Source organism: Microdochium trichocladiopsis (assembly GCF_020744255.1).
Source record: "Microdochium trichocladiopsis strain MPI-CAGE-CH-0230 chromosome Unknown B0I36scaffold_1, whole genome shotgun sequence".
Taxonomy (NCBI): Eukaryota; Fungi; Ascomycota; class Sordariomycetes; order Xylariales; family Microdochiaceae; genus Microdochium; species Microdochium trichocladiopsis.
The window spans coordinates 1,627,520-1,655,193 of NW_025763544.1; the positions used below are offsets into that span (position 1 = coordinate 1,627,520).

A 27,674-nucleotide genomic window follows, 5' to 3' on the forward strand; every position below is an offset into this window, starting at 1 on the left:
CCTCGCCGGCATGTGCAGCACCCTTCGGCCCCAGCTGCATGGGGGAGATTGCGGAGCTCTATCCTCGTGTGCCACGTCGAGGGCTGTAATTCGACAACGACCATGCGCGGCGAAGGCCGAAGCTTCGTAGAGTGAAAGTCTTCCGTTGTTTGGTCGTCTGTGGCGGCTTTTGACACCATCCTTGATCGTATCTGGTACTCTCGAGCTCGTTGATGCGTCTGCGTAAATATCAGCGACACCTCCTGTTCCCACTATCACACACCTCTGCTTCGGCAACTTCATTGACCTCGTTGTTGTTGACGCCTCCCTCGATCGGTCGGGAGTAAACAAGGTATTGATGATTTCGCTTTTGTCCTGACCGTGACGCTTCAGACCAAAGATCGCTTACTGGCGCTAAGCCATAGCTTGCATCCCGAGTTCCTTGTGCAATCCTGGAGAGCCTTGCCGACCCAGCATTTCACCACTCCCTTCAGCATGCCTTCAGATCGCAGCCGACACAGACATTCGACTTCGGGTGCTGGTGCTGGTCGGCGTCCATCGACGTCGTCGACAACTAGCAGCCGCAGTAGTCGTAGCAGCATCGGAGCAAGTGTCTTTGACCATCCCGGGGCACACTACTACCAATCGTCCCGGTACTCTGTGTACACGGAGCTCTCATCCATACCATCAGAGTACCCACAGGAGCAGCTGGAACCGGATGCTGCGGTGGACGATCTGCGTGACCTCCATGTATTCTGCGAGTTCGCACAGCTCCTGAATTGCACTCAGACGTTTCGTGGTAATGAGTTTGATCAATGGTGGGCGCACACCATTAGTCATCTCGGAAACCGGTTTCCCGAACAGAGTGGCTGTCCCTTCTGTAGCAACCGATTCTTCAATTCTACCATGAGTGGCAACGCAGGAGCAGCCTTCGATGCCAGGCTTTTACACGTCTGGGAGCACCTTGTCAAAGGCGGAGTGACCGAGGCGGACTTGCGACCTGATTATCAGCTGTACCAATTCATGTACAAGCATGGTCTTGTGTCGCTGAAGACTTACAACGATAGTCTCGACTTCATGCCGCACATCCCAAACCCAGACCACGATGGTCAGACCATGCCAGTATTGTTCCCCAACGACGTTTGGAAGGACGAGGACGTCGTCGTCTACTCCCATGGCGACCGTTCGCGTTTGCGGAGAAGGGGGTACTAGGGAAAGACAGGAGGGGTGCAAGAAGAATACTTGTTCAAGGTACGTGTTCGCACAGCTGCTCAAGGTTGGGACCTCTGGCTCCGTACTGACGGCATACTTGGGAGGTAAAGATCGTGGCGGCCACGTCGGAAGCCGAACCTCAATTTCCTGAGACGGAGATACGACAAATGATAATTCTGCCAATGTTGTGGGCTTTCTGGACTTTTCTTTGTGTGATTTGTTATTGATTTTCAGGCTGAGCTCAGACAACAGCTGTATGACGCCAGATAGGCTGTTGAGTGCTTGCACAAGTGGTACTTGGAGCAGCGACAGTAAATGAGAGCTGGACCCGAGTTTCGAGGTCGTGCTGGACACAGCTGGAGCTCTAGCCGGCCAGAAATGCCGGAAGCGGGTCTCTTGGATTATGTGAAGCCACGGAGCAGAAGCGCAGGCCTATCCGGTGCTCAAGATGTCTGTTTGCGTTGGCTGTGTTGAGGTACTATACTGCGTCTCGTAGGTCATGAATAAGCCGAACTTTCGATGTTGACATCTGCATCGTGGCCGTGCTGGTTAGAAATGGGTTTTCCGAGGTGACTGTGCTTCAGAGGACACGGTGGTTGGGAGGCAAAGCAAAGACTCGCAAACGAAGGTTGGCTGTTGGGCTGGTAGAGAAGGGACTGGGGACAAGGCGGTCGTCGAGAGCACCGCTGTGCTGATGGGCCGGCTTTCTGCAGCAGCACAAGGCAGACATGGTGTGCCATGGTTCGTCTTTCGTCAAGCCAGCCTGGAGGGATGAATTTGATTTGTGACAGGCACATGTGGTTGGCTCGCAGAGTGTGTGATGTGTGCGGTGCCTGCATCGCCCTTGGTGGTAGGTAGGGGCCAGTGATGCCTAGCTCGAGGGCGCGCCCTGTGGTGGTGGTGGTGGTGGTGGTGCGTGCTGGAAAGACCCTTGCGGCCCAGGCGAACCAGCAGTGGTTCGTTGCGGAAAGTGCAGTTTGCCTGCTTTGCCTTTTGTACGCACGTGGAAAAGTCACCACTGCGGACCAGCTCACACCGTCTTGCCGCTGTGGAGGGTTGCGGTCGGCAGCGTCGAGCATGAACCCGCGTTCCCCTCCCGGTTGCAGGTTGTCATGGCATTCCTTGTGTGCATGCTTTCGTGGCCCATCCATGGATCAACTCAGAAGACCTGGGTAGAAAGTTCCAAGGTAGTAACTAGGTGCAGGTCGTGCCTGCCTTGCTGTTTGAAATGTATCATTTAGCACCTCCGTGAAGGGACTCTGAGCTTCTTCCCCGATGCACACGGTCTATTCAAGAGCATGCTGTCCACCATGTATGTCCCTCTGCCCGTGTCTTTTCTTGATCCTCATATGCCGCCATCCCAGCATGCCACCACAGTAAATGATTTGCGGAATCGAGATACCCAGCGTCCTCTCGCCATACAACCAGGCATCAATGTGGTCAGTGAAAATCGGCCTCTACTCGGCCATACCTTACTCCATCTACCTTGAGCTCAAAACCTAGTCCCGCGCTGTCGACAATCATCTCAAGAGTAAAGTCGAGGTTGTCGAACTCGACCCCTCTTGTCGTCGTCAGTCTTGTAAACAGACTGCGCGGCACCGCGCTCAGATCTGTTGTGAGTGTGCAGACATGGATCAGGTCTTTCCCATACGCGTCCGGGGGATCGTCCGCATCGCAGCCGATCAGATCATCGGTGACTACGAGCGACTGCCCGGGCCGGAAGTTGCGAGTGTAGTGGAACGCAATTGGCGTCAGTGGTGAAAGCGCCTCGCCCTGGATCCAGTCAGCATTGGAACGTGGCAGCCTCCCCAACGGAGGAGGCAGGACTGCTATTCACGACTCACCTTGGCTATGTGCCACTGCATACGGTCACTGACCATCCACCTTTCCCACAGCGGGCTCCAGTATCGCTCGCCAACATTGTGTCGGTCCTCGTCATACACTGTTGCGTACGAGGTGCCGTAGTGGTATCTCGACTTCCTGCTCACCACCATGTTGCCTTCCACGCCGCGAAGTACTGCGCCACGAACAACCGCCGTCCAGGCATACAAGGGCTGCATGACTTCTATGGACCCATTCTCCGATACCGTGGCGCTGGAATGCGTTGGCCGCTCGGTGTATGGCGGTGGAGCAGCACTCGTGAAGTGTGCCTTGAGCCGTCTGTAAAGGTACTCGCTCTGGCCAAAGCCACCAACAAGAACGATGCCCGAGACGATACCACCCTTCCGCCGCAAGCCATCCACTTGGCCCTGCACAAGGTCGCACACCTCTTTTACGACTGGCTCAAAGATATCCTTGATTTGTGCTGCCGTTAAGACGAGAAACCCTGAGTCGAGTCCAGCCTCCTCGTCATCAGGCAGTCCGGGGAAACTACGGCTGGTCAGCATTTTAAGAGACCAGAAAGGAGCCACAAGATATCCCTCGGTACTTACGGCACGTTGATTTCTTGGTGTTCGTCCTCGTTGAAATTCCGCTTGACAAACTCTTCAAAGTACTTCAACCCCATCTGCCACGTCTTGGCCTTCTTCAACTTCATCTCGTTGAAGCGTGCGATTCCAAGCCGGTTTCGGACGTGCTCCTCGAAACGATAATTGAGAAAAGCACTTCCGCACAGGCCACCCGTGCCTACAGCAGACTCTTCTACTCGCAGGGGCTTCAGAGACACGATTTTGTATGCAATCAGGCTGTATAGCGCGTCAGCTTCTTCCAAAACCTCTAGGGCACTGTGAACTGTCGTGGGGTTATCAAACATACTCGACAGTTCCACCTCCAGCGTCGCACACAATGAAGTTGTCATTGATCTTGAGGTGGTTAGGCTGAATTGCTTTCAGAGTATACACAGCGGCTGCTTCAGGCTCGCTGATCATCTGGATGTCCGCCTGCTTGCCCATCCCAGCCCGCTCTGCAGCCACGAGCGTCGTGTTCTTGGCCGTGTCAGACCATACGGCGGGGCACGTGAGCACAAAGTCGACCTTTGTCGATGCCATGAATGACTCGCCGTATCTACGAGTCAGAGTGTCGATGGTGTGTTTGTAGACCTGCGTGAGATAATCACTGACCGCATCGACGACGTTCTTGTTGTATTTCTGCAACTCGGTTGCTGTATCCTGTGGGCTGACATAGAAAGGTAGTTTCTGAGACCTGTCGAGGAACAGCTTGATACATCTTAGGCGTGATTCTTCAGGCTTGAACTGGAAGCCCCATTTCACAGTCGGCTCGGCGCCAGGTAATGAATTGACAGGCGTGGTGTACGACAACTCCGTCGGCACCTTGTCAGAAGTGATGCCGTTGCCGCCAGGCCATGTTTTTATGATTTCGACATCGTCAGGCGTGGCTGTGTACACGGCGGCAACTCTGTCAACAATGTCAGCTTCAGACCGACGATGCCAAATACTTATGGTCGAACTGGACTCATCAAGAGCCAAGCTCGGACGATAGGTCCTCCGCCAGCAGCGGCGAGGCCAAAGTGACGTACCCGGAGAACGTGGTCCCGAAGTCGACACCGACGATCAGTCTATCGTTTGGAGGGGCGATAAGATCCCGGACAGCCTCGCGGACAGGTCCATTTATGGCCTCCAGCGATGACGATGAAGCTTGCGTGTGGTTGGTGAAGTAGTTGCGGGATGCTTGGTTCCTTGACGAGCTGAAGCTGCTCGACGAGCGCAGCGGCAGGTTGATGCTCATTGTCGATTGCGACAGGCGGTGCTGTGCTGCACCTGGCCAGCTCTTCGGACACGATTCCTGTTGCTTCCCCTCACAGACGGCCAACCACAGATGGGCTCCTCACCCTGGACCCTCGTCAGCGGCTGACAGGTACAGTGTCTATGTGCAATCTGGGGCAACCCGGCGGAATGCTTGCTGCTGAATGAATCTGGTGTCTTTTCCGCGAGCCACCTCTGAGCAGGAGGATTTCGAGCTTCGGAGAACGTGTGAGACGGGACCCTCAGAGACGGTACCTAAGACGTGGTTGCAGTTGCTCAGCCGAGCGGGTGGTGGTGGCACAGCCCTGTGATGTGGGGCGGAGTTGGGATGTGGTATGTACGTATCCAGTGCTTTTCGTGCCGGGGCAGCGCTTGACGTTTGGACGCGAGGTCAAACCCACTGCAGGCGTGAGCGATTGTGTGTATGATTTGATAAGTCCCTGGGTCACTCAAGGTCAGCTTTGCCTCATCCTCCATGCGAGGGGATACGCAGCCTTCTATGTAAGGTTTCCTTTTGTCTCCCCCTTCCCCTGGAATCCAAAGACAAGGAGATAATTTTAGCGTCAGCCTAACCGGCAAAGGTGCGACCCAGCGTGGAAAAGCCTCCAAGCTTTGTGGGGAACTGCCAGAGACACTCTGGCGCAGCTCTCTCTCGTGTAGTTTATTCTGCTGCCTGGCAGCAGCAGCAAGGGCCCAAATAGGCACCCAGGAAAACAAACACAGATTCGCGCTGCTGCGCTGCAGAAGGGGGCGGCAGACGGGAGCACCCATATGACGCGCTTCACAGAGATGACGTATGCACTTCGAGTTGCCTCTGCTCACCCTTCCGTTTGTGCACAGGCAGGTCGGGCCAGGGATCGAAGGGTAGGAAGGGGGGGGGGGGGGGGGGGGGGGGGGGGGGGTTTGCTGCATTGACATCCTTGAAAGCACGTCGGGGCATTTTGCTCTCCCCAACATGGGAGAGTAAGTAAGTGTACGTAAAAGTATGTAAGGTATGTAAGCCCGCGATTCGTTTGTCTGCGCGGTTCAAAAACAGCTCATGGCCAGCACTTGATAAAACTTCACATGCAATCTCGTTTGCCTTCCACACAGGACGCCATGTACGCGATCAGTCAATTGCTAGTGGTACAGAGACACAGCCTCAAATCCAGTCTCTCATAGAAGTCTACTTGCCATGTCTATTTAATCGCTGCGGCGAGTCTCGCTGCTGAATTCTAGGCGGTAAGGTGGCTAACTCCTCATACCCAGACCATTCACGGTTCGCATCAGGGAATACCAAGCTTGAGAGGTGAAGTTGTTTCTGTATTATGACAAATGAAAAGTTTCTCTTCTTCCTTTTGGCCCCTTCTTCATCTTGCTATCTGTGGTGCGTACTGTCGCCCTTTTTCCAGCCAGATCGGGGAGTTTCGTGTTTGTGTGTGGGTGTGGTTTTATATACGTGTTTATGTCTCTTTCATGTGTTTGAAAATGTGTGTAAATCTGATGGCGACCCTGTGCTGGCCCCCTCTCCATCTTTCTCCAGATGTTGAGAAAATACTGCTATATCTGCGGGGAAAAAAGAAGTCTATATGGTATGGTAGGGGTATTTGTGCCAGAATGAGATATGTCAAGAAACAAGTTGAAGCAAAGGCCAAACAAACAGTTGCGCTTGGTGTTGACCGTGGATCAAACTCCCATGGGGGTATTGAGGATGCTGAACGTATATCAAGTGCTGCAGAGTTCGTCGCTGGAAGAATCGAATTTTCCCCGTGTCGGAGCTTGCCGAGGACGTGGGCTGGCTCCGCCAGGTTGCCGAGTAGTGCTAATAAGTACCGATAGATGATTCAAGGGCCCAAGGCGACTGGCGAACAAGAAAGAAAAAAGTAGAAGTGAAGACGCCATATAAAACTCCTGGAGGGCTCCCTAAAAGAAAATCCGGAACGCCACGCAATGACGAATGATGCAGCAAGTCGTGTTTCCAAAAGGATGACGCCATTTCCGAGCAGAACTCTAACTGGAGGGGTTTCTCAGAAGCGGTTGCCTGCAGCCCAGATGCTCGCAGAGGCAGACGCAGCCCACTCGCTCTCCTCATAGGGAGGTGTAGGCCACTTGTTCTCCACAGATTGCTTCTTGTGAAGATTCAGAGGCTTGGGTGTGACAGCCTCCTTGCCATCGCCGAAAAGCATGACATTGTTACTGGCAGATGGCGAAGGTGTTGGGTAGGGGTTGGACAGAACCACGTTGCTCTGCGATTGCCTGAGAGGGCGGGCGTTGTCCAGCTTCTTCATGGCGCGGTGAGTGGAGTTCAGGACTTCGTCGAGGAGCTCGTCCTCCTCGTCCAAAGCATCACCCGGAACGCCGTGGCCGCCTTGGGCGCGCCTCGTTCGGCTCGAGACGGGTCCAGCTGTGCGAGCTGCCCCAATCAGGTTGTCGACTGAGCGAGGCTGATGCTGAGGCAGTGAGTGGTGGCGCTTGAGATTGCTGGTTGGCGTGACCAAGTGAGCCGGCGGTGCGGGCGCCTGCTCGGCGCCCTGGACGGCCTTGTCAAGCGAATCGTAGTTGTCCACCTTGGTAGTTGAGCCGTGCGAGTCGACAACCATGGAGGACCGGTTGCTGGCCCATGGTCCGCAGCCCGCCTGCGGCTCAAAGTCGTCGTATTTGGGAGACACGGGTGTTTGGTGTCTTCCGGAGAAACGGCGCGCACGCTTGCGAAGGTGCGAGAAAAAACTCTCCTTGTGGGCACTAGGTGGTGACACAAGGCCAGTCTGGCCGTTGAGCGCGCGCTCTGCTTGCTGCCGGTGAATGTCAGCGTAGTTGTTGTTGCTCGAGTTGACCGAGAGCTGTCTGCCAATCTTCTTGGACTTCTCCTCGGCAGCCTGGATAGCAGCATCCATAGCAGCTTGGGTTCTGTTGTTCGAACCCTGTGCAGTGACCGCATCCGATAGAGGAGAGATTGGCCGGATTGTTGGCAAGATGTGGATTGGGGCACCATTTGATGGGCCGTTGTTCCAGGTGCTGCGCTTGCTGGGCGCCGGGCGAACCTTGGAATTCGACACCTCTTGTACGCTGTTTGCGTGCGCAAGAGGAGCGGGACGGGCAGCTGTTGGCGACTCCTTGACGGCGGCGGGCGCGGACGTGATTTCTGTCGTCTCCGAACGACCGATGAGAGACTTTCTGAACCATGATGGCTTACCAGAGGTCGGCGGTGTGGTCGTGCTCTCTTTGCGGCCGAGATCGGACTGCTTGCGGCCAAGAATCCGTGATGCGGAGGAGCGTGGACGCATAGGATCCACGGCGTCGCTAAAGTATTCGTGTGCCATAGCCTGCGTCGATGTCGGACGGCTCTTAGGGTCCCACATCAAACACCAAGTCACGAAGTGGCTCAGAGACGCAGGCCACTGGGGAGCCTGAAGGATAGTGTCCATGGCATGAGGAGCCATCTTGGGAAATGAGAAGCCCAATTTGCCAGCGAGACGGGTTCCTTCCTTCCAGTCGCCGCCTCCTACACGACCACCTTGCTTATTGTACCAAGTGCCGGGGCTGCCCATGATCTCACATACACGCCAAACCTGGTCGACCTCGTTGCCGCCAGGGAAAAGAGGCTTCAGTGTCGCAATCTCGACAGCCATGGCACCGACGGCCCAGATATCCACAGGGGCTGAGTACTCGCCCGCTCTGAGCAGCACTTCGGGGGCACGATACCATCTTGTCGAAACGTAGGTAGTGTAAGGCAACTTCGAGTGGGTTTCGCGAGCGAGGCCGAAATCGGCAATCTTGACTGTGTACGTGGGCGGCGTGGACGGTGGTGTCATTAGTGCTGAGTACCGCCGGAAAGAATTGGCAGAATCCATGTGCCCAGAGGTGGTGACAAGAATGTTCTCTGGCTTGATGTCGCGGTGAAAGAAGTGGTGAGCGTGGATGTGCTCGAGACCTTGCATGATCTGGAAGAGAATGCTCTTGACGCTGCTGTTATCAAGGCATTTGTGGTCGCGGGCCTTCATGAGCTGGTAAAGGTTGCCTTCCATGTACTCCATGGCAATGTGGAGCTTCTTGCTGAATGGATCGAGGAAGATGTCCAAAGCAGGGACCAAGTGGCTGTGCGGTGGAAGAGTCCTAAGAAACACAACCTCGCGAAGCTCCAGACACGGGCCGAATGACTCGTATGTCTTCTTCATTGTTTTGATGGCGATCTGTGGAAAGGTGTAAGGATAATGCTAGACATGCTTCCCGCTTTGAGAGCGGACGACTTACCACTGTGCCACGACGAGCGACACTGGCACCAGCAGTTCTCGTGCGAGCCAGCACGACACTGCCAAAGCTGCCATCGCCAATCTCCTTGAGGACCTCGAATCTGTCTTCGAGCGCCATGTTAGATGATCCGCGATGGATCAGGTCATTTGTGACGGTCATCTTGAACTCGGGCGGACAAGACGCGTCGTCAAGACAAGTGCCGTGTCCAGGTTGGTCCCGGTGTCCAGGAAGCGGACCGTAAAGATTTGAGATGGAGACGATGGTGGTGAGAAGTCCTCTATTGTGTAGCCATGCGAGCTGGCCAAGTGGTGCCAATATGCAGAGTGAGTAGGCTGGTGGCGGCTTGAAGATATGATGGCGGGCCTGCAAATGACGGATTCGGCTGTAGCGTGGTTGGTGAGCAGTCGTGGGTTTGAGGTCTTGACCGACGCACAACAAACTCGGGTCTAGAGCAGCTAGGACTGTAGAGCTGATTGCTAGACGTGAGAAAGAACGAGGCTCCGAATGGGATGGTGAACAAACGATCAAACAGGACGAGCAAGCTGCGGGACGGGTAGGAAGAGGACGATGGACTGGCAGGCAATGTGATTCAAGGGGTAAAGAGGTAGCTCGACCTGTCGCCGGCAAGGGGGTTTGGGAGAGGAAAGAGGCCGGGCGAGCTGGGGGGTGTGCGGGTCCAGCGAGTGGTGCCCAGGAGGGAGTGAGATTGGGGAGAGCTCAGAGTCTGAGCTTGTGGTAATCTCAGACTCCTTGCTAGCGCATAAATTTGCTGGTCTCGAAAAGAGTGACTGGATTGGGGACTTGTGCAAAACGCGCCAGGGCCCTGGGCACTCGAGCGTGACATGCACCGGCACGCCGGGGCAGTATCCGTGGTGCGACGAGAGGGTACTATGGTAACAGACGATGATGGCAATGTTGATCGATAGGTGGTTGAGCACGGCCAGGAGTTATGCGTCGTGACTGACCACGTCGTCGCGGCCCCCAACCATTTGCTGGGTACAGCTGATTGTGTCCGTCGCAAGGCCTGCGTCGCAAACCTCCAGTCAGTCCCTGGACTCGAAGATGGACTCGGTCATTTGCAGCGACTGGACTGGTGGGAGAGAGGCCTGGGGAATCTATGGGGGGTGGAATTATGTCGATGTTATGATGAGGACGAGGCAACGTAAGGAATATGCTCAAGGGAGGCTGGAAGGGGGCCACGAGAGATGGGCGCCACTGGGATAACACCGCCTCTCGGCTCGCCCAGGGCACAAGGCACACAAGGCTTGGGGTGGCGGGCCTGACAGGCACTTGAGCGGGTGCGGCCAGCCCTCCAAACTCCAGTACCTGCAGCAGGTACTTGGAGAGACGTACCCAGCCGCCGAAGGGTTGCACAACACCAGCGTAAAGTACACTGTAGAGTGACATTGGTCCCCTGATTCACAAGTAGCCAGTGGCCCAGGAGCCAAACTGGTTTGGTCGGGACGTGAGCTGTTCCTGTCCAGGCTTGATCAAGCGTGGCCTTGAGAAAGGGGCCTGCCCCTCACAAAAGAAGTCCACAGGCATTTCCCGCGGGCAGCCCGCCACCTCTCGAGCCGTCGATCAGGCAGGCAAGAGGCAAGGCCCACGAGCCATAGCCCAAGGCCGGCCTGGGAAGTGGCCCAAGCTGGCATTCACGGGGGCCTCGAGTCGTGCACAACTCTGTGACCCTAGGCTAGGCTCGACGACTTGGAGCAGATGATCAGTAGGGCCCTGCAGCCCGTCACGGCGGCAAGGGTTACTGGAGGGGCACCCAATCTCGCGGTTTGCTATCCCAGGCCTTGCTCTCATTTCTTCGCGTCTGCTGGTGTCCCACCTGACAGTGCGCGACCGGAAAGGTCTTGAAGGGTGCTGGCTGCGCATCCTGGCTGGTAGTGGGCGACAATGAGCCGGCCCGCGGATTGCCCGCCATGGCACGGGCACAACGGAGGACCCTGTACCTCCTTTGTCTTTGAGCGGCCAACCCCATGTCAAGGAACATTCGATTGATGGGTGGGTGCCGGGGTGCTGGCGTTGAGTTGGGATAGCAAGATGAACCGGCCTAGCCCCAAGCTTGACATGCTCTGCGGGTGGCGGGACAATGCGAGGTACGGCACGACAATGTGCCTGTTCCTGTCTCAGACACGACGGAAAGGGGAAGCCCACTTGCCTGTTCCTGGCGCAACGCTCCCACATGTCTTTGCCCGGCGATCCGAGGCCGCTCCCAGGTCTCTCCGGTTGTGCCCCTTGCAAGACACTACAGGCGCTCATCCGCACAGCATCTTTGCACATACCTGTCTAAACTGCGCCGAGGTTCGACAATGCAGCCATGACTGACAGAGAGGCTCCTGATCAGTTGCGCATTGACAGCAAGTAGTCCGCTTCGCCAGACCGTCTCCTTACCCCCCTGGTGATCGGGCGCCGAGCTATCGGGACTGATCACAACCTACTGTCCTGGTATCCATGACCGTGGGGCCATTGTCCGCGGCAGCGAGCCGGCGGAGTTTGGACCATGTCTCCTCCTTCGTCCAGCGGGAAGTGTCACCGTGATGGCGTAACGAGGAGGAAGTCACTCGCAGACATGGCGTTGTGGCCGATCGGTGCCTCCCCCCTGGGCCGGCGAGGCCCCCTGGCACGAAAGCATCACTCTCTCGGTTTGCCATCACGAATATGACAGCCACATTGTCGATTTGAGCAAACACTCCTCCTCGTGCACCTCCTTGTTGCTCAGGTTGAGCTGAGATCCTGTGCGAGCCTGCCGTTCAGACATTTACCGGCCAGCCAGTGTGCACTCTGTAGAGGGTGGTTCCTTGTCTGATGCCAACATTGTTGCTCTGGAACTTCGAGAAGACGATCCGCCTTGAGGTTGTGGGCATGGCCCCGCTGGATAATTGCCATGCATCGCGAGTGCTTGCCCTCACACTAGACTCTGTATGTAAGGAATTTATGCGTGGGCGAGTTTGTGGGTGTCGAACGAGCAGCATGGCATTGCAAGGACAAGCTGAAGCAGCCAGCACGATGTCTTGCCTCAGGACGAGGTTCACACTTGCCGCGACGCCACTGAAGTCTCTGTGCTGCAAGGCGCAGAGCGTATCAGATTGTGCCCTCCAACGGCTGCATTGTGCGGTGTTTCGTTTGTGCATGCGTGCAGGACGGAAGGTGAGCTTATTACGCCCACAGTCCGACTACTTGGGTGCTGCATGTTTGAGCTCTCCAAGTGGGAACAGGCTGTGAATGAACGAGAGCGTGCTGTGAAACCCCCGAAGTGATCTACTCCCATTCCATCGCCGAGCGCAGAACTTACCTTGGCTAGTGGCCTAACTGTCGAACCTTGTGAGCCATCGGAATGCACGGGAGCAGCCGCAGAACTCAATCCTGGAGCTGTTAGCTAGACGACCCGCCCGCCACAGAGTGCACCACCGCAAGCCGGCTTTTGAAAACGTGGTGGCTGGGAGATCAGACCCGCCTTTTTCCTGTTTGCAGAATTCAAGGGGTCGGAATTATCAGACACAAGCTTGTAATTTTGTCAACCGGTTTGGAGACAGGGCAAGACACTGAGGCCAAGACTGCCACTTTGGCCAGCTGACAATCGCAACCGAGTTTCCAGTGGTCACCAAGCATGTTGCTGAGGCTACGCACGTGGAGGCTGTGGACCAGCTCAACCGCCAGACTCGAAAGGATGGCTCGGGCGGGCCAGGATGGCAAACGAGGCCAAGTTGACAAGTGACGGTGAAGGGGCGCCCACATTGCCAGCGTGTCTGTGCATGCTTTGGAGGGACCGGACCTGGCGGTCATCGATATTGTTAAGAAGTCGGCAGGGTTTGATCCGCCAGCCCGGGAAGAAGCGGTGGGCGTGGCATGTCCACTCGAGGAAGCCATGAAGAAGCGTGAAGGAAGCTGGAGACCTGGCAGGCATCCTTGCGCATCTTGTGGCTCGTCGGTCCAGGGCGTGTCATCCTGGCGGCGTGTGTGCCCAGAGCACCAACAAAAAAAAGATGCGTTTGCGCTGCTCTGTTGCCACCGCTCCCGCCGCCGGCGGTGCTGCTTGGTTTTCCAGTCAAGGGATGATTGCGGCAGTTGCTTTTGCCAGAGTGACGTGGTGAGGTATGGTGAGGTCACCGGCCGGTGGTTTCGCCGCTGACTCTGCAGCCCGTTGTGGTTGCGTCGCGTTGCCTCGAGCTGGAGGGCAAGTACTCCGTAGACGGCAGCGTTGGATCAAGGTCCCGATGCGGGCGTGTGCTCCGGCAGGTCTGGCACCGGTGGGATCCCAAAGGAGACTGATGGCGAGGATGCGACCGGTCACGGTGGAATGGAGGAGGATGCCCGGTCAGGGTCCAACCGGCGACAGCTGTGGCGCCATGATTCGCCGACACATCTTTGGTCACCTCGAACCCCTGGCCGCAAAGGCACAGTAGTAGCCACTACCTGAGGAGGCATACAGAGTACGGAGGGTCGACCAGACAATTGGCGCGCAGTCATTCATTCGTTGATGCCCCCAACACAGACAGTCAGTGGTGGCAGCTGGAGCTTACTCTTCTCAGTGCTGCAAACGAAGGAGCGGGCAGTCGCCACCCACCCACCACATCCATTACCACCCTCTCGACCTGCCGGCATCATGCACATCCATGTTTGGACGACACACGAAACGACAAGGGCCATTCTGCGGCCGACTCGACCCATTTGACAAGTCCGGCCGGACGCGTCGCGTCCCACCCTGGCGGCCGCAAGCCCTCTGTCCAGTCGCTATCTGCTCGACGGACGGCGGCCTCCCAGCGGTTCGTTGAGTAAGCCTGGACACGTCGCAGCCGGCCCCCACGGAGCTGGTCCGTTTACTGTTGCATACTTCCTCAAGGTACAGAGACAAAAATGTCGACCAACAAAGAGCACCCCCCAACGCGCGCATCCCCTCCACCGGGGGTCCGGCGCAGCGCATCTTGACACATGCCGGTATATCAATCCTTCGTCAACATGACATGACAGCACTTCAGCGCGTCGGCGTTGCTGGGGGCCGGAATGTCCGCGGCGGCCCCATCGCGGCGGCCCCGTCGTTCCAGCCCAGTGACACAGCTATCACCAGGGGACAGGCCACGCGGAAACCGCTTCTGAAACACGCAAAGAGCTCGACGGCTCGTGGGGCAGATCAGCAGCCAAATGCAATGGGAGAAGAAGGCATACCACATACGGACCACAACTCACTCCCACTCAACAAGACCCTGCCTGCGTTCATCCAATAGGCCGGGGGCGGGAAGCAATGCGCTTTTGATATCGTAGGAGCCCCTCTGACCACGGGCAATATCATTAACCGCTTGCGATTCATAGAGCCTTCGTGACCTGTCATCCAGTCACGCAATGCCCTTGCCGCCGCCGCTCGCTAGCCCTCCCTCTATCATCCAAGCGGCAGCAGCATAAGAGAGCAGAGGGGTCTTCCCCGCCGCCGATGGTAATACTTGATAGCCCGTGCTCGGACGATCCCCCCAATGCGCTAACGTGCGAACCGTCCATAATAATAACCACCCAAGCATACATTGGTCTCAAAGCTTGTCAGGGCTAAACAGCCCTGATTTATGCTCCTGATCCTCCCGCGTCCAACTGGACAGGTTTTCTCTTTTACAATTATTGAGCCCCATGAGTGTCTCTACATCCGCATAAGTGCCCTCCCTGCCACCCTGCCAGCTATCCGCTGGCGCCATCGTTTCGCATAGAGTGCATTGCGTGCAACGCTACGGATCCACCTCGAATACTCGGGAAGAGGAAGCTTCGATGCTAACTTCTCCCGCTTCTTCTTCTCGATCTGCGGACCGAAGCAGGGGCTGGCCAGCTGGCTGTGTTGGCCGTCTGGCTTGGCAACGACCTGGTGTCGTTGTAAAGCTTGTCGGAAGGCGTCTCAGAAGAGGACCGGAACCGACAACTCGGCTTGCCGAAAAGAAAGGGGGAAGCAATGACATCCTCCTGAACCGTGTACGAAATAACAGAGGCGGAATCAAAGTGTGTCCAGGAGAAACGCACTTTGTATGTCTCTCTCTCTCTCTCTCTGTGTGTGTCTCTACGATGTCTGTGATGCCGGATCGCTCACCTCCCAAGGAAGCTCTGTGCTCTGTAACATGTCCGCCCTGGCGAATCACTTTCGTTTCTGTTTCATTCTCCCACAGGCATAGATCTCGACCGTTTCATAAAGTGCTTTTGCAGTAAATTCAAGATGTTCGGAACTATTAAACAACAAGACCGTTGGTTTCATGTAAAGCCCATCGTGAAGAAGGGAGGGAAAGGAATCAAAAGAAAAAGAACAAGACTGGCCAGACACTACATGGTCTCCGGGATTAACGAAAAGAAAAAAGAAGTCCCAATACTTAATTGTCTACGCGAGTGTGATTATGGATTGACGGCACAAACGATGCACCCAGGACTTCCGATTTTGGGCAGAGAGGGAAGTGAATGGAAAGCGCGGCCGAACCTATCGCTAAATCATGGCTTCGCTTCGTCTGTTCCAGACACGACACTGCATTCAAGTACAATCCACATAGTGCATGGATTTCGCCAATCCTGGCAACCCCAATACACTGACTTGATTGTTCGCGCGTTTTGTCCCATTTTTTATCTCCATATGTGGGACAGTTCCGCATTGGCTGTATGATCTAGAGGAATTGCCTGGCAGTGCTGATGGGTTCAGTTGGCCAGAATTAACCTTGGTGAATGGGGAGTGTTACGGCAATAACATGTAATAATTTTTCGATCCTCCTTGCCCGGGCACAGCGCGAAAATAGCAAAAAATAAAAATAAAATACAACGCATTCGCTCTCTATCTATGGTCTACAATGGATATACTACAATTCGTCTATGTCCGCCGGTATATGCTTGCGCAATGCCATAATAAAAAAAACCCTTACGCCGCGCTGGGAGTTGCATCGCACAAACATGGACTACAACCAAAAAAAATCGTCTGCGCAACTGGACAGCCCATTCCAGGTTTTCTTTCATCTATCCCTCCGCTTTTCCATGACACTATCCCTCCTCTTTCCATGGCGGGACGACGTGTCCGTCCTGCTCCCCGCTCCACTGGATCCTGAGGTCGCTGACGCAGTTGTCGTGGATGACTTGGACGACGAGGCCCCGTGCGATCTTTGAGAATGAGACCGCGAAGGTGCGGCACCGCCAGACTTTCCGCCAAGCACCTCCTCCCAGGTCGGGCCTCTGTCGTGACTAGGCGACGTCACGAGACTGTCCCTGTGGCGCTGGACCTCTGCCGCCGCAGAGGCCGCCTCGCGGGTCTCGTTCCTCTGAGGCGACTGGCTTTGTGCAGTCATGGCCGATTTAAGAGGCGAAGCTGCTGGCGGCGGCGGCGGACCAGCAGCAGCCATGCCATGTCGCAGAATGTCGGGTGAATTGTGGCGCGACACAGCTGGAGATGATGTAGTGCTGCCCGGATCCAGGGCCGGGAACGACATGAGACCCAAGCCCGTGGGAGGTGGCGGGACAGCAAGGTGTTTCGTGTTGGGCGTGGCTTGGACGCCGTCTTTGCTCGCGATCGGTTTGGCTGGCAGATAGTCGCGACTGGGCATGGAGGCTGGGAAAGGCGTCGCCGGGGCACTCCGGGATGCGCCAGCCTTGGGCACTAGCTGTTCTACTACGCTGGAATCGCCAGAGATGGACGACCTCTTGTACTTGTCGTCGGACACAGTGCCGTTAAAGGAAACGCTGTGTCGTGGTGCTTGGGACACGCCATTCTTGTCCAATTCACCGGTCCCCTGTCGATGCTCCGGCACATAACGGCGGGGATCAAAGGAGGTAATCGACGATCTTTTCGGTGGGATCTCAGTCGCTGATGTGGAGGCCTTCCGTGGGCTTTTCAAGAATTCAGCCATGGCCGAGTCGAACAAGTCCCTGGTTTCGTTATCATGCTTGGCTGGGAAGAGGCTGCGAATGAGCTCGTTTGGTAACTGCAAGCCCTCGTCCGACAGGCCCGAAGGGCTGCTGAGAATCGGGATCTCGAAAGTTGCCTTCTGGAGACGCCTGAACTCTTGCTCGGGGTAAGCCAGAAGACTGATAGTCATGTACCTGCTAAAACCTGCAGGCGTGAGTGCCGGCAGTCTTGGCTTGGACTTGGGCAGTGCCGAGTCTCGCACTAGATGGTACTCGCAGCCAAGGGCATCGTAGAGTTTCTCGATCTCGGGATATCCCTGGGTGCCCTCTGTTCGAAAGGACGTTGTCGCCTTGGGATATGGATCTGCACTAGTCGAGTAACGCTCAAAAAACGTTGCCATCTTGGCGGGCGTCATCACGAGGCCGCCCTTGGGCGCGAGCTCTGCCGCCAGATGTTTCGCCAGAGCCTCAAATAGATGGCCACACAAGGCCGTGGGCCGGCCGTTGTTGTCAAACAAGACGCCATGGCTCGTTGACTCGGATATGGATCCGGCTCGTCTCTGCCCGGCCTGACGTTTCATGATGCCTTTGGTTTGGCCACGATCACTGAAGCGAACACTAGGCTTGGTTGATTTGGTGGGAGAAACAACTTCTGATTCGGACGGCGAAATGTCGTGGAAGCTGGGCGAGTCCAGATCTACCGAGGAGCGTTGCATGCGAATCGCCTCCGCAACTAGCCATGGCCGTGAGTTAGATGTGTGCAAACTGTAGTGGTGAGACTGACGACCCACCCTCTGCTCTGATGGTTTTGCGGATTTCCAGCAGCAGTGTGTTTGATAAGCCAGACGAGACCTGCTCGGGAGGAGGTGTGGTTCCCGGCGAGAGCTCATAGTCGCTTGAGAAGAAGACTGCGGAGTCAGTCATCTCATCTACCTGGACATTGGCACTGCCCGAGCTCCGGACGGGCTGCTGGTCTCTGCAGCCGTTAACATGACCCTGATTGTCGGTCAGGTGCAAGTCGACGGGTTTCCGGGGGGCTTCCGAGAGCGCCGACGGGCGGGAGGTGTTCTGTGATGGAACTGCCATCTTTGTGGACGAGCGGCTTCGAGGCTAGAGAGTGACAGTCACACAACAAGCGACACGAGGAGGCGAGGCAGCGACGATAAAAAAGATGACAAGAGCAGAGAGGCTCGACTTATAACGGCGGATGCAGTGGTTACACGGGTTCACGAGGCGGGCCACGAGAGATAAAGGGGCGGCACGCGACATTTCGGTGGTCGCCGACGAGCCTGATGTTCGCCCAAAGGCACGGTCCTGCCAAAGATTTGCAGGCGAGGAGTGGAGGCACAACAAAAGAGCCGGGCAACGAGTGTCAAGCTTGGGATCGACTAGCAACACCCCTGTTGGTTGGGCTGCGATGGCTTGGGAACGTGCGCTGCCAGGGACAGCAGCAGATCGCGAGTCAATTGGGCATTCGCGTCGACACAGGCTGGAGACCAGAGGGGTGCAGAGGGCATCTCTGTCTCGTTGTTGTCGATCGCGGCATCACGGTGTTGAAGGAGTTGTAGGCTTGGATGGGGAGGAGAGCAGGCTGTGGTTGCGGCCTGGTGCTGCTGCTGCTGGGAGGGGGCTGGCCTATGACACGCTCGTGGCTGCTGTGCGAGGGGCCCGCCGGTAGTGCTTGGTGCCACCACAAAAGCAGGGCGAGCGGGACAACGGCTGCTTATTTGTACGAAGGTCGCTGCGCATGCGATGCCATCATCGTGGTGCTGATTAGAGAGGATAGCAGACCACCTGTTCGGGGCGGGTGCCCCGGGATGGGCTCCGCGCGGTTGCACGTCATTGTGCCTAGCACTGCGCGGTCCGCGGCACCTGCGCCATGAGGAGGGCCCATTGGCCGCCTCGAGGACCTCGAGTGACGCAGCCATTCAGGGCGCGTGCAAAGGAGGATGGTCAGCGAGGCCTGATGTTCGGATCTGATAAGATGGCATCTGCTCGCATTCGCAGACTCCCCTGTGGTCGCCACTCGATGCTGGGCGGGCGAATCGGCGGCCGATGCTTGAGGGGGAAGAGAGCATGCCCTGGTGGCCTGGACGGGGTTGCGGTTACGGTGCGCGTCGCAGCCCCACCTGCACTGCACCTTTGTCGCGATCATTGTCTGCATGTGACGCGGGCTCAATGAGTGACCGGCTCCCGAGGACTCCATCCACGCCACCTCCGCCAGACGCAGGACATGGAGTTTCGTCTGGGGGCAGCGACTTTGCTGCACCATACCACCGCTCATCCTTCGTTGCCAGGCCGCATCTTGGACATATAAGCTGGCCAAGGCCCGGGCGCCAGCACCGCTCTATCCTTGGAGGGTCTTGTGCCATCATCTCTCTCCCGATTTCGCTTGCGCAGTCAGTAATTAGACCAAGGGACTTCTCACGTTCCCTGACTCTTTGTCAGCACCACTGCACTGAAACCTGCTCCCTAGCCCTGCGAGTTGCCGGGGAAGGCGCCAGGGACCTGCCCACTAGCGCAACAACCCCATTTAACCTCACCCGAGACCCCAAGCTCAACTCCAGAGCTGTCTCTCTTTCGCCCGCGATTCCTCTTTCCTCCATCCGCCCAAGCAGCCGTCCTGCCTGTCGCAGAACAGCAATCGCCCACAATGCCCGGCTCGTCGCGCATGCCCGTCAGTCTGCGCGAGACCTACAACTCGGTCAAGAAGGCTAGGCCCGCAGATCCCCTTGCCCTCGTCAATCTCGAGCTGTATGTCCCGTCCAATTCCCACCCCAGCACCTCTAGCCGAGGTTGTGCGGCGGCAGCTGTGATCGCCGTCGACGACCTGCTCCCCGCCCATCGGCCACGCCGCCAATGCCTCTGTTCAAGCCTCTGTTGCTGACCGTGCCTTCCGGAACAGCTTCAAGAATGTCATATTCTTTCTTTTCGTCTTCCGGATAGTCCGACGCACCTGGTGGAAGCTCAAGGGCCGCGGCCTCCTTGGCACTTTTGCTGAGCTCTACCACGACGCCCGCCGTATTCTCTATGGCTACTTCCTCCGTGCTCCGGGTGTTCGCACTCAGGTCCGCAAGCAAGTAAAGGAGAGTCTCGCCAAGCTCGAATCCAAAATGGTGCCTGCCGACGGCACGAAGCTTTTCGCGCTGCCCAAGGAGGGCTGGACCGATGACGCAGTGCGCCAGGAGCTCGAGGCTCTCGCCAACATGGACCACACACGATGGGAGGATGGTTATGTATCAGGCGCCGTCTACCACGGAGAGTCTGAGCTGCTGGCCCTCCAGACCGAGGCGTATGGCAAGTTCACCGTCGCCAATCCGATCCACCCAGATGTCTTCCCTGGCATCAGGAAGATCGAGGCCGAAGTGGTCGCAATGGTCCTCAACCTCTTCAATGCGCCAGCGAATGCTGCCGGTGTCTCGACAAGTGGCGGTACCGAGAGTATCCTGATGGCATGCCTGAGTGCCCGCCAGAAGGCCTATGCCGAGCGCGGTGTCACGGAGCCTGAGATGATCCTCCCTGAGACTGCCCACACAGCATTCCGCAAGGCGGGCGAGTACTTCGGCATCAAGATCCACCTTGTTCCGTGCCCGGCTCCTGCGTACCAGGTCGACGTCCACCGCGTCTCCCGTCTGATCAACACAAACACAATCTTGCTTGTTGGCTCGGCGCCAAACTTCCCCCATGGCATCATCGACGACATCAGTGCCCTGTCCAAGCTTGCCCTGAAGCGTCGGCTGCCCCTTCATGTCGACTGCTGTCTCGGTTCCTTCCTTGTGCCATTCCTCGAAAAGGCTGGCTTTGAGACGGAGCTTTTCGATTTCCGTCTCAAGGGTGTCACTTCCATTTCCTGCGACACCCACAAGTACGGCTTCGCCCCCAAGGGCAACAGCACAGTGCTCTACCGGACCAAGGAGCTCCGCACCTACCAGTACTTCGTTTCTCCCGACTGGTCTGGTGGTCTCTATGCCTCTCCCGGCATTGCAGGCTCTCGTCCTGGTGCTCTCATTGCTGGTTGCTGGGCCTCGCTTGTCCGCGTCGGTGAGCAGGGATATGTCGATGCCTGTGTCAAGATTGTTGGCTGTGCCAAGAAGATTGTCGAGACCATCCAGAGATCGCCTACTCTGTCCGCCGAGCTCGAAGTCATTGGCAGGCCCCTGGTGTCCGTCGTCTCCTTCACGGCCACCAACCTCGACATTTATGACATTGCCGATGCCATGAACGCCAAGGGCTGGCACTTGAACGCCCTTCAGAACCCTCCGGCCATGCACGTCGCTGTGACCATGCCCATTGTCAAGGTCTGGGAGAAGCTCATGGCTGATTTGGAGGCTTGCGTCGAGGCGGAGAAGGAGAAGGAGCGCATCAGAATCGTCGAGGGCAAGGGTGCCAAGGGCAAGGCGTCTGGTGACACGGCCGCGCTGTACGGTGTCGCCGGCAGCCTGCCCAACAAGGCGGTCGTGACTGATCTCGCCCAGGGATTCTTGGATCTGTTGTATAAAGTATAAGCCGGAAAGTCATCGGTATCTCCTCATCATCTGTTTCATAGTAGCGTGTTCATTCTTTTCATTCAGTGAGTCGATATCAGGAATCTTTCCATGTGCAGTAGACTACCTAGCTATTAGGCATGTAAGAGAAGCATATGTGCGTTCCAGATCATCACGATTCCCCTTTTCCCATAGAAACTCTGGTGCTACTAGTTGGGCCGACTGTGATGGCAGCAGCTTCAGTCAAGCCTTTGTCCTAGTCTAGTGGCTGACTAAACGGCCTGGACTGGGCCTGTCAGCCAGGAAGGTAACACAGCTGGCCACTACGAGTTGCGGCCCATTCACTACTCAAAGGGAGGCAGAACATCAAACTTCTTGCGGTTGTCGCCCTTCGGCCACTTGCGGGAAGACTTGTCCTTGGTGCTAGTGCTACTGCCACTCACGCTGGTGCCGCCGCGTTGCGATATAGGCGCGGTACTCGGATGGCCGTAGGCGTGTCTGTTGAATCTGCTTGACGGAGCAGAGGACGTGTCTCTGGCGCGCGAGTTGATGGCAGAAGAGACGCGGGAACTTTCGGCAGCGAAGGAATTGCCGTGGCTAGATTGTGACAATGCTTTGTTAGCTTTGGCAGATTCATAAAGACCAAGGGGGGGTTTTTCTGGCCCCGGTCACGATTTGGTAACACTTACAGCTTAGGAGGAGCGGTTCCAGAATTGGCGCGGACTGTTGCTCCCGGGAGATTCTGCGTAAATCTGGGCGCGGCAGGTCCCGCGGCCTGGGTAGGCGCAGACTCAAAGCGGCTCATGGTGGGGATTGAGTAAGATGCGGTTGAGCTGTAGTGAGTGGCCTGACTTGGGTCATTAGTGACTTTACCAACATCACGCAGCACTCACACTGAACTCACATCATCGTGACCATCGAAGTCATCCGCATCGTATGGCAAGCGAGGGCGAGCGTTGGCGGCGGCGGCGCTGGAAAACGAGGCCGTGGATCGCTCCAGGGAAGGTTGTCCCGAGTCTAGCTGTGTAGTCGTAGGAACCACTCGGGCGATTGTGCCAGACTTTTCGTGGGATCGCAGAGCGTGATATCCTCCGGGAGGCGGCGTAGGTATTGCGTCGCCGGGATTGATATCACGCCATTGAGTGCAAGCCATGCACTCGGGCTCGATCTCACGGCGCTGGGTTTTTGAGAAGCGCGCGAGAGGCAGCGCCTTATGGCATCCGACGCACTGGAGCGTCGATGCCATTGCAATGGCGGGTTGTTGCAGATGCGGAACAGCTGTGGGTGTGCTGGAGCGCAGAAGGGCTAGAATGTGGTTGCTGTCTTTGGCTTCGTCTGTATTCCAGAGGCACGATGAGAGATGGCAGGTGCGAACGTACTTTCCCCGTTTGAAGAAAAAAAGTTGTGCACTTGTGCAATTCAAGAAAGAAATGGAAGAATGATGTGTTCAGATTCTGAGAGGCTTGTTGTTGGTTCACTCTGCTGGCTGACTTGTGGGGTATCTCTTGTCAGGTCAGGACGCAGGGTTCAGCCAGGAGAAGTCATGGTCCTCCGTGGTGTTGGTGCCGATGGCGTGTGAGAACTGCTGTTGTGGACGTGGCTGCTCGTTCTGCGCAAGCTGCGTTTGCGCTTGAGCGCCGACCACTCCGCCTTCCACGTCGAGATGCTCTCCCGCAGCTCAGCATCAATGTTTTTCGGCATTTGCACCTCGATTGCTTTCATGTGAATCTGCAGATTCAAGATGTCCATCTCAGCTTCGTCGCGCTCGCCCTCACTAGCAGAATCGTTAGTTCCTAGGTAAGCTACCCTCGGCATGGGACTCTCGGGCAACCTACAGCTCTACCACCCTCGTCTCCAGGCGTACAATCTTGTCGGCAGCTTGCTCCAGGCGAGTGAGCAGCATGGCGTGAATGTGCTTCGTATAATCGTTAGCATTTATATACACGGTGTCGAGGTCAGGGGAATGAGCCCACCTCGGTTTCCTCCTGTCGTTCCTGTAATGATCTTGCAACAGCCTCCATCTGGGCAGAGATCTCCCGTGCTTCCTGGGCGATCCGTTGCTCGCGGATCTCTGCCGTCACATGATTGCGCCGTTTGTGTTGTTGACGGCGACGAGCCGGCGCCGTGTGAGCTCCCTCCGCTGATCCCACCCCTGAGCCCCAAGGCCGGTCAAAGCCGGGTGACGATAAGGGCTGGCTCTCTCGAGTGCCTGGCCGACTGTTTTCAACCAGAGTGTGCTCCATCCTGTCAACCATGTTGTGCAGGGTGGAGATCCCAGCGCCGTCCACAACAGAGTCGCTCCCGATACGAGAGATGAGTCCATTGAGACGGTGAACGAGGGCATCTCGCGGGTCAATACCAGGAGAGCTGGCCCCTGCAGGTTTTGGTGACGACCAGTCGTTGCTTGGCCATGTCGACCTGCCCCATACCTTTGAGGGCGACGTGTCTGGGAAATCCGGGGACGGAAGTAAGTCTGGGAGAACTGGAGATCTCGTTGGCCATTCATGACGCGGGAGATCGTCTTCTTCCTCCTCCTCATCAAAGCCTTGCTCAAACACAGAGAAGATGTCCTGGGCGGCTGAGCCTCCAGGCGTTGGCGGCGGCTCCATCTTCTTCTGAGGCGAACGAGGCGGGGATTATATCGAAGTCAATATAATGAACGCGAACACAAACGATCTTACGCTCGCTGGCGACAAAGGCTATCACGCGACATTGTGTATCGCGACGGCTCAAATGAAGACGAGGATGAATCTCAAAAGTCGCGTCCTGTCAGCCATTCACATTTGCTGATAGTGACCCTGTAAAAGTGGGGCCATATCAAAGGTCGCTGATGGGCCAACGTGACTGGCTGACGCTGACCACTTCGGACGAGACAGACCTTCGAAACCGCTCAGATCTGATCATCAATTCTCAGCCCTGCCTGATTGAGATGCAACGAAGACTATTCGTCAGACAGGCAGTCCGTTCTTGCGTCTGCAAGCTTCATCTGCCGGTTGGACCCTTTATGACGTCGACGCAGGCGCGCATTGATGGCAGACTGCCCTTTGATCGTGTCGCCCTAGCCCTCAGTAACCATGGTAAAGGGAACAGAATGAATGCAATAGCTGATGGTTCAGGCTCGGGGGGTTTTGTTGGCTAGACGCTCAAAGTGTCGATGCTCATCCGCTGCCGCTCCAGGCACAGCCATGCGATTGGCAATCAATCTGATGTTCTCAGTCACATCCAAACTTGGGGATAAGGGAGGGGGAGAACCCACGTAGCCACTTTCTGGCGCTTCCCTGGCCGGTCTCTGCGAGATTACGACGAAAAGTTTAAGCTGTCACTTGACCTTGGGAACACCCTGAGCTCGCAAGAGAAGCACCCACACCAGCCGCCTGCACGTCGAATCTGGGGAAACCCGGTCCAAGCACGGCAGCAAGGGGCCAGGCTGGGCGGTGGCAGGGGTCATGCACAATGGTTTGAGCGCGACATGCGTGCGGAGAGTGGCTCAGGAGCGGGGGGCTCCTCTAAGCTCAGGGCTCGCTTTTGTTCAGTCGACGACGGCACACTGGAGCTCATGCACGCCGCGCACTTTTGGGTATTGCCAAGAGCTACACAGCTTCGTTGGCATGTTCCAGTGGAGAATGGAATGCCCGGTCGTTTTGTATCATGCTGACCGTTGCCTCACGTCATGGGGGGTCCATCCTCCTCCAGAACCCCATTCAGTGGGCTCCTCGCGGGCACTTTCAGAAGCAAAAGACGGCTGACAGTGACGGATACTGAGCTGCGCACTGTCTCTGGTGAGTGTCTAGCACTGGCAGCGACGTGGCCAGCCAAATGCTTGTGTGGATGGTGCAATTGATTCGAAGCCACCTGGAGTCTATGCTGTCACATGGCAAGGATCCGGTAGTATGCATATCACCGGAATGCTTGGTTGAGCGGGACGCAGCGTGTGTGCTGAAGGTTTTGCCAGGCGAGAGTGGCCTGGCATGGCTGTCGATAGCCGAGGTCAACCACTGGGAGCGCTGGGCTGGCTGGATCCGGCGGGCTCAGAGCCGACAGGTGCGGGAATGCCTTACGTCAGTCATCGTGTGCGCTCCGACGTCCGCGTCCTTCCGTCCGAGCTCCAGCGCAGGTGCCCCGCGGGGTCCTCCACCCGCGCGCGCGCTCGCTCGCACTTGAGCAGTGCCGTGCCGGGCTCCAGCTCCCATCTCAGGCCAGCCCCGGTTCCGCAATACACCGAGCCAGACCCCCATCAGCCACCGCCGCTAGCCACCATCTTCGTCCGTCCGTCCTGGCCTGGTTCCTAGACCCTCCGCCATTGCTTGTCTCGTGACTCTTCGTTCCGCTACTGCTGCTCTTCTCGTCGTCGTCGTCGTCGTCGTCGTCGTTGTCTGCGAGCAGCTTTTTGACTCGATCGGCCCTCTTCGCCCCCGTCATTCGCCTTTTTGACTTCACCCACGTTCCTGCCGCCCTTGCCCTTTGCTGCGTCTGGCTTCCACCTCTACCGCACCGCACCGGCGCATGGTGTCGAGTTGCCCGTCATGTCGTGGAAGGCATCCGAGAGGTTGATGGACACCATCAGGCATTATGCCAACTTCCCTGCCACCGGAGTCAGCCTCCGCCAGATGGTCCAGTTTGGCGAGAGGCCATCAACAGGTACGTCACGCCCGCACCCATTGGACTCGCCCGGCCGGCTTGAAATTCCTTGCTTGCTCACACGAGGCCCGCTCCGATATAGGCACCCTCTTTCGAGCGTCGCAATTCCTCGCCGAGGAACTCCCAATTCGCCTGGCGCATCGCGTCCAGGAGCTCAACAGTCTGCCCGATGGCCTCAACGAGATGCCCTCTGTCACAAAGGTCAAGGACTGGTATGCCCAGTCGTTCGAGGTTCGTCGCCTGGCAGTGTGCCTGCACCACCCGCCCTCGTTGACTCACGATTGACATGTGACGACCACGACCACAGGAACTCACCGAGCTCGACCGCCCAAAACTCCCACGCGACGTCAAGGAGCGTCTAGCGAACCCGACAAAATCAAATGGCCGCATGCTTACAGAGGCGACACCCAATCCCAGTATACGAGAAGGCCAATACTCATCATTACAAAACGGCTCCGTCGGCAATGGAAAGAAACCACATGCCGCCAGGAGATATTTTGCCATGGTCGACGACTCGAGCGATTGGCCCCCGGAGCTTCGGTCATACAACATGCGCTTCGCCGAGGCGCTCAACAAGATCAAGAGGCGGCACGACGGTGTTGTCACGACAATGGCGCAGGGCATCCTGGAGTACAAGCGGAAACGGCAGCGCATGCAGATTGACCACAACATACAGTCATTCTTGGACAGGTTCTACATGTCGCGTATTGGCATTCGTATGCTGATTGGCCAGCACATCGCCTTGACCACTGATAACCACCACAACGACCCTACCTACGTCGGCATCATCTGCACAAAGACCAATGTTCACGATCTGGCCCAGGAAGCCATCGAGAACGCCCGCTTTGTCTGCGAGGATCACTACGGCCTGTTTGAGGCACCGAAGATCCAGCTCGTTTGCAATCCGAACCTCAACTTCATGTATGTGCCTGGTCACTTGTCGCATATGCTCTTTGAGACATTGAAGAACTCCTTGCGCGCAGTGGTGGAGACACATGGGCAGGATAAACAGGACTTCCCAGTCACCAAGGTCATTGTTGCTGAGGGAAGGGAGGACATCACCATCAAGATCAGCGACGAAGGCGGCGGCATTCCGCGGAGTGCTATTCCGCTTGTGTGGACGTACATGTATACCACTGTCGATCGGACGCCGAACCTAGACCCCGATTTCGACAAGAACGATTTCAAAGCGCCAATGGCTGGTTTCGGCTACGGATTGCCCATCTCACGCCTCTATGCACGCTACTTCGGTGGAGATTTGAAGTTGATCAGCATGGAAGGGTAAGTTTCAGTTGTCGGAGAGTCCGTCGACGTCGGCTCAAACTGACATCGAATACAGATATGGCACGGACGTTTACCTCCACCTCAATCGCCTCTCGAGCTCCTCGGAACCCCTCCAATAGCAATCAGCAGTCATGAGGGACTGGTTGACCACCCCCAAGGATTGGCGCTGAAGGGAAGCAAGAAGCGGCTCAAAGTTCACGAGATATCAGAACGCAAGCAGGTCGGAGACGCAGAGTCCATGATCAACGAAGAATCTGGGCGCAGGCATGGCCACGATGGTGACAATGCTGAA

At 56.7% G+C, this 27,674-nt stretch overlaps 10 protein-coding genes across 10 annotated transcripts; 4 read left to right on the forward strand and 6 right to left on the reverse strand.

Annotated features, from left to right (window-relative positions):
- Nucleotides 1-474: 474 nt before the first annotated feature.
- Nucleotides 475-1,191, forward strand: B0I36DRAFT_343893 (uncharacterized protein; the record flags this gene model as incomplete). Its single annotated transcript, XM_046156205.1, has 1 exon — nt 475-1,191. One exon carries the CDS (start codon nt 475-477, stop codon nt 1,189-1,191), a length of 717 nt encoding a protein of 238 aa, XP_046018149.1.
- A 1,440-nt stretch (nt 1,192-2,631) lies between these two features.
- Nucleotides 2,632-4,875, reverse strand: B0I36DRAFT_233185 (uncharacterized protein; the record flags this gene model as incomplete). Its single annotated transcript, XM_046149213.1, is given in 5 exon segments — nt 2,632-3,017; nt 3,029-3,561; nt 3,624-3,875; nt 3,946-4,545; nt 4,667-4,875. The coding sequence occupies 5 exon segments, from the start codon at nt 4,873-4,875 to the stop codon at nt 2,632-2,634; spliced, it is 1,980 nt and encodes a 659-aa protein (XP_046018150.1).
- A 112-nt stretch (nt 4,876-4,987) lies between these two features.
- On the reverse strand, nt 4,988-5,755 carry B0I36DRAFT_5581 (uncharacterized protein). The gene has a single exon (XM_046163024.1). The coding sequence runs from the start codon at nt 5,661-5,663 to the stop codon at nt 5,169-5,171; it is 495 nt and encodes a 164-aa protein (XP_046018151.1). The 5' UTR covers nt 5,664-5,755; the 3' UTR covers nt 4,988-5,168.
- Nucleotides 5,756-5,921: 166 nt separating this feature from the next.
- Nucleotides 5,922-6,804, forward strand: B0I36DRAFT_5593 (uncharacterized protein). Its single transcript, XM_046163026.1, has one exon. It carries the CDS (start codon nt 6,207-6,209, stop codon nt 6,708-6,710), a length of 504 nt encoding a protein of 167 aa, XP_046018152.1. The 5' UTR covers nt 5,922-6,206; the 3' UTR covers nt 6,711-6,804.
- Nucleotides 6,805-6,898: 94 nt separating this feature from the next.
- Nucleotides 6,899-9,281, reverse strand: B0I36DRAFT_235183 (serine/threonine-protein kinase MAK; the record flags this gene model as incomplete). The annotated part of the gene is made up of 2 exons (XM_046149379.1): nt 6,899-9,061; nt 9,123-9,281. 2 exons carry the CDS (start codon nt 9,279-9,281, stop codon nt 6,899-6,901), a joined length of 2,322 nt encoding a protein of 773 aa, XP_046018153.1.
- A 6,433-nt stretch (nt 9,282-15,714) lies between these two features.
- B0I36DRAFT_5618 (uncharacterized protein) lies at nt 15,715-18,024 on the reverse strand. Its single transcript, XM_046163028.1, has one exon. It carries the CDS (start codon nt 17,864-17,866, stop codon nt 16,091-16,093), a length of 1,776 nt encoding a protein of 591 aa, XP_046018154.1. The 5' UTR covers nt 17,867-18,024; the 3' UTR covers nt 15,715-16,090.
- A 1,605-nt stretch (nt 18,025-19,629) lies between these two features.
- B0I36DRAFT_233554 (pyridoxal phosphate-dependent transferase) lies at nt 19,630-21,481 on the forward strand (the record flags this gene model as incomplete). Its single annotated transcript, XM_046149237.1, has 2 exons — nt 19,630-19,730; nt 19,882-21,481. 2 exons carry the CDS (start codon nt 19,630-19,632, stop codon nt 21,479-21,481), a joined length of 1,701 nt encoding a protein of 566 aa, XP_046018155.1.
- A 161-nt stretch (nt 21,482-21,642) lies between these two features.
- Nucleotides 21,643-22,502, reverse strand: B0I36DRAFT_5649 (uncharacterized protein). Its single transcript, XM_046163030.1, has 3 exons — nt 22,365-22,502; nt 22,150-22,311; nt 21,643-22,057 (listed from the first exon to the last, which is right to left on the reverse strand). Exons 1-3 carry the CDS (start codon nt 22,391-22,393, stop codon nt 21,805-21,807), a joined length of 444 nt encoding a protein of 147 aa, XP_046018156.1. The 5' UTR covers nt 22,394-22,502; the 3' UTR covers nt 21,643-21,804.
- A 485-nt stretch (nt 22,503-22,987) lies between these two features.
- Nucleotides 22,988-24,069, reverse strand: B0I36DRAFT_357449 (uncharacterized protein; the record flags this gene model as incomplete). The annotated part of the gene is made up of 3 exons (XM_046157799.1): nt 22,988-23,234; nt 23,296-23,375; nt 23,434-24,069. The coding sequence occupies 3 exons, from the start codon at nt 24,067-24,069 to the stop codon at nt 22,988-22,990; spliced, it is 963 nt and encodes a 320-aa protein (XP_046018157.1).
- A 1,914-nt stretch (nt 24,070-25,983) lies between these two features.
- On the forward strand, nt 25,984-27,501 carry B0I36DRAFT_357450 (mitochondrial branched-chain alpha-ketoacid dehydrogenase kinase-domain-containing protein; the record flags this gene model as incomplete). Its single annotated transcript, XM_046157800.1, has 4 exons — nt 25,984-26,098; nt 26,181-26,329; nt 26,406-27,379; nt 27,438-27,501. The coding sequence occupies 4 exons, from the start codon at nt 25,984-25,986 to the stop codon at nt 27,499-27,501; spliced, it is 1,302 nt and encodes a 433-aa protein (XP_046018158.1).
- Between the last annotated feature and the right edge of the window lie 173 nt (nt 27,502-27,674).